We start from the raw sequence: 5,000 nt of genomic DNA on the forward strand, positions 1-5,000 counted from the left end.
AGTATAAACAAAGAAAGGAATGCGGCAAAGAAAAGAAAACGCTAAGACAGAATCTACACACACAAAAAAAAACACCAAAAAAGACACAGCCAGTTAAACAACCACAAGATACACAACCACAAAACGAATCTTCTTTTTACTCGACAAATCAGAAGAAGAAGAAAAAAAGCAAACTTAACAACAACAGAACGTATGATGCTTGACTTCTGAAAAGTAATTTGATATCGTATTGACGAGGAAGACGATACTACACCTGCTCGGTAAAGCAAAAGAGCTTCTTTTCCAGGGGACAAAACCCATGTACTTGGATTCCCTGGAGCGCTGAGGTATCATTTTCTTTTGGAATTTGGAAGAACATTCGCTGGCTTGCATTACCGGTGTGGGGTCTTGGGGTGGGGGCTATATGTATATATATATATATATATATGTGTGTGTGTGTGTGTGTGTGTAATTATATATATATATCATTGAGTTCAAATGATCGCCTCTCTGGGTTGTTTTGTGTTACAAACGTTTGATTTACAAGTGTCTGTCTTGTCTCAGTGCGTATGTGTATCTGACTGAATGACACAGGAAACGAACGATGAGCCCAGATCCTCATTGACACTGTAGTGACAGAAGATGAATTGTTTGTTTAATGTCCCGTCACACATATTCGTGATTGCAAAACATTTTGTTTAAGTATCGATTTTTTTTTTATCTGAATGTTATCGCTTAGGAGAGGAGGGGGGTGAATGGTGAGTTGGGGGAAGACAGAGGGAGGAACTTGAAATGAAAATGAATATTCTAAGCACAATTACAGAAAATTACTTAATGGACTTCGTAAAAGATAAGTCTCTAAACTAAAAAGCGAAACAACTGGTAAGAAATGCAAAAAGTCAAAACATTAACGTTCGCAGTCACATGTGATGAAACACTATTATTTCGTGCAGGTACGGCTTCATCAAATCACAGTCAAACATTATATATTAACTTCATATTCCTGAACCATATGCACTTGACTTCGGGGCAATGTTTAGTCCGTGATGAATGAGATAAAAGTCTGAAAGTCAAACAAAATTGGTCTGCGAATCGGATCAAAGTCGAAGAGAGTCCACTGACGAGGTTTTAGAATTGAACGAAAGCACATATAAAAGTCTCTTTACTTCCTTGTATGACAACGGGCAATATATTTTTTTATGCTACCTGTAAAATTATTTGCTCCCCTTTTTGTTGTTCTGTCTCCTTGGTCTTTATATAGAAATCCAATATGTGATGGTCATATCCATTCTTCCACCTTCTTTTTCTCCAAGTCAACAGATTGTGGAGGTCCTTCTGGACCTGTCCAGCCATCAACACATCCTACACCCTGTAATGTAGACCGACCGAGATTCGAACCCTGACCCACACGGATACTGTAATGACAGTCATAACCATTCTGCCACCTTATTTTTCACCTATCAACAGATTGTGCATGTCCTCCTTGACCTGTCCAAATAACACCACGTCCTAGAGACCGTGATGTAGACCTAGATTCGAACCCAGACCCTCAGGGACGCACACTGCACTCACAAGTCATAACCATTCTTCTTTCTCCAAAACCAACAGATCGTGGAGGTCCTTCTGGACAGGTCCAGCCAGCACCACATCCATGAGGCCGTTCTTCAGGCCATCTCGGCGGGCCACATCCAGATCGCGGAGACCATCCTCAAGCACCGTCGCTACCTGGAGATGTGGAAGGAGCGGAGGAAGCTGGGCGACACAGACGGCTTCTACAAGACGGCCTACGCCGAGTCCCAGTTTTCCCCGGACATCACACCCCTCATCCTGGCGGCCCAGAAGAACCAGTATGAGTTGGTGCAGGTGAGGTTGTGGTTGTTGGTTGTTGTTTGTTGTTGCTGTTGTTGTAGGTGTTGTGTGGGTGTGGATGTGGGTGGGGTGTTGGAGGGGTTGGTGTGGGTAGTGGGGGTGGGGTAAGTTGGTGTGGGTGGGGTGTTGGAGGGGTTGGTGTGGGTAGGGGGGTGGGGTAAGTTAGTGTGGGTGGGGTGTTGGAGGGGTTGGTGTGGGTAAGGGGGTGGGGTAAGTTAGTGTGGGTGGGGTGTTGGAGGGGTTGGTCTGGGTAGGGGGGGTGGGGTAAGTTGGTGTGGGTGGGGTGTTGGAGAGGTTGGTGTTGGTGGAGGGGTGGGATAAGTGTGTTGGTGTGGTGTGTTGGAGGGGTTGGTGTGGGTAGGGGGGTGGGGTAACTTGGTGTGGGTGGGGTGTTGGAGGGGTTGGTGTGGGTAGGGGGGTGGGGTAAGTTGGTATGGGTGGGGTGTTGGAGAGGTTGGTGTTGGTGGAGGGGTGGGATAAGTGTGTGGGTGTGGGTGGGGTTGGGTGTTGGAGGGGTTGGTGTTGGTGGAGGGGTGGGGTAAGTTGGTGTGGGTGTGGGTGGGGTAAGTGTGCGTATGTGGCGGAGAGGGGGGGTTAAGGGGGGGCGGTAAGTGTGTGTGGGTGTGGACGGATGGATGGATGGATGGATAGACGAAGGTATGCAGGTAGATATGTATGTATGTGTGTATGTATGTATGTATGTATGTAAAGAAGTTTTTATATGTGTGTGTGTGTGTGTGTCTGTGTGTGTAGGTGGGCAGGTATGTCTGTCTGTCTGTATGTATATATGTATGTATGTAGAGGTACCGTGGTGAAAATTGGTCAAGCAATGGACTTCAGATCCAGTGTTCACCAGTGATCAGAGGCCCATTTTCTTCGTGGTGTTATGGTTTGAAAGGGGTACCTAACTTCGGATTAAAAGCTTAATTAATTAAAAGTGGCAGAAGGAACAGCTCAGGTCCCCTGATTTACTTTTCTACACGCCGAGATGTAGAGAGTAGAGATGCTTAGAGTCTGGTGTCTGATCGAAGATGACACAAGCATAAGCATCCCTATCTATCCATCATCATCATCGTCGTATGGAAACAATGGATATGAATTCACTGCCTCGATGGCTATTGGCTCTTTCACCTTTCGTGATAGAAATAAATTCCTACAATACCTGTTGCTGTCTCCTATCAGGAAGGTGACAGATTGGTCAAGACGCTCATCTGCCGATACAGAGTCCGTGGGGGAGTCTGGGATCGAATCCCGCTCTCGCCCTTTCTCCCACGTTTGACTGGAACATCGAACTGAGCGTCTAGTCGTTCGGATGAGACGATAAACCGAGGTCCCGTGTGCAGCACACGCTTGGCGCACTGAAAGAAAAAATAAAAAGAACCCATGGCAATGAGAGTGTTGTCCTCTGGTGAAATTCAGTAGAAGAAAGCTACTCTGTTAGGTACACAAATATAATATGCATGCACTCAAGGCCTGACAAAGCGCGTTGGGTTATGCTTGCTGGTCTGGCAACTATCTGTCTAGCAGATGTAGTTTGGCGTTTATTATGGATTTGTCCGAACGCAGTGATGCCTCCTTAAGGAACTGAAACTGTCTCCTAGCTGCAGGTCAGGCATCTGTCTTGCAGATGTGGTTTGGCGTTTATTATGGATTTGTCCGAACGCAGTGACGCCTCCTTGAGGAACTGTAACTGGAACCACAATTATCATCACCATGTAGACATAGTGGATATGAATTCACTGCCTCGATGGCCGTAAAAGCCTGCTACGGGACCTTAAACTTTAACGCTAACTTTTAAATCCCCTGCGCCCACCTCCTCCCCCACCCCACCCCCCACCCCCGCCCCCAACACACACGCACACACACTCACACACTACCCAACATTTGCGTTTGCTGTTTAATTCTCCTAGCTGCTTCTCCTACGGGGCGAGACGATCCTGAAGCCGCACAAGTTCTCCTGCGGGTGCCAGGAGTGCCGCAACAAGACCAAGTTTGACCAGCTGCGCCTGGCCAAGTACCGCCTGAACGCCTACCGGGGCCTGGCCAGCGAGGCCTACATCTCCCTGTCCAGCAAGGACCCCATCCTCACAGCCTTCGAGCTGGGGGCAGAGCTGAAGAGGCTGTCCCGCGTGGAGAAGCATTTCAAGGTGAGTAGGGAGAGAGAGTAGACAGGAAAAAGAATGTGAAGACATCCGTCACATATTTTATTATGTCCGTATTGTCTCAAGAAATGTTTATTTGTTTACTTATTTATTTATGTATTTATTAAGATGTTTTACTATAGCGCATATTCTTGAAGCTCTATGCATTTTACAACATCATGTCATTGCCAACATTGCATGTTTCCAGGGCACTTTTCATTTCTCTTTTCCTGTCCATTTCCAGGTAACCCTGTATAACGACCACAGCAGAAAGATGTTGATGAATAAGTGTAAGATTTGTGGAATGGATGGGTGAGAGATGGGGAATTAAAAAGAAACTGTTGAAGAGAGAGAGAGAGAGAGAGAGAGAGAGAGAGAGAGAGAGAGAGAGATCGTTTATTTATTTATAGTCTGTTCATCTATGATGATTGATGTGGATACTTATATAGCGCCTATCCTCGGTCAGAGACCAAGCTCTAAGCGCTTTACATACACGGAGACATTTGCACCACAGGCTGCCTACCTGGGTAGAGCCGACTGACGGCTGCCACTGGGCGCTCATCATTCGTTTCCTGTGTCATTCAATCAGATTTCAGACGCACACACATACACACTCAGACAGACATGTAACATTTTACGTGTATGACCGTTTTTTCAATTATTTATTTACCCCGCCATGTAGGCAGCCATACTCCTTTTCGGGGGTGTGCATGCTGGGTATATTCTTGTTTCCATAACCCACCGAACGCTGACATGGATTACAGGATCTTTAACGTGCGTATTTGATCTTCTGCGTGCGCATACACACGAAGGGGGTTCAGGCACTAGCAGGTCTGCACATATGTTGACCTGGGAGATCGGAAAAATCTCCACCCTTTACCCACCAGGTGCACCGAGATTCGAACCCAGGACCCTCAGATTGAAAGTCCAGTGCTTTAACCATTCGGCTATTGCACCCGTCAAAGATGATGATATTAGACTGAAAATAAATTTTATTATTATTATTATTAT

The 5,000-nt window shown here is 46.2% G+C and overlaps 1 protein-coding gene across 1 annotated transcript in view; it reads left to right on the plus strand.

Moving 5' to 3' along the window:
• LOC143285622 (short transient receptor potential channel 7-like) overlaps positions 1 to 5,000 on the plus strand; it is a 96,869-nt gene that overhangs the window by 70,377 nt on the left and 21,492 nt on the right. The window contains exons 4-5 of the mRNA XM_076593021.1: positions 1,588 to 1,842; positions 3,759 to 3,995. Of these exons, the coding sequence (XP_076449136.1) occupies positions 1,588 to 1,842; positions 3,759 to 3,995 (492 nt within the window). The remainder of the gene's footprint in view (positions 1 to 1,587; positions 1,843 to 3,758; positions 3,996 to 5,000) is intronic.

Source organism: Babylonia areolata, chromosome 9 (assembly GCF_041734735.1).
Source record: "Babylonia areolata isolate BAREFJ2019XMU chromosome 9, ASM4173473v1, whole genome shotgun sequence".
In the NCBI taxonomy this organism is placed as follows: domain Eukaryota; kingdom Metazoa; phylum Mollusca; class Gastropoda; order Neogastropoda; family Buccinidae; genus Babylonia; species Babylonia areolata.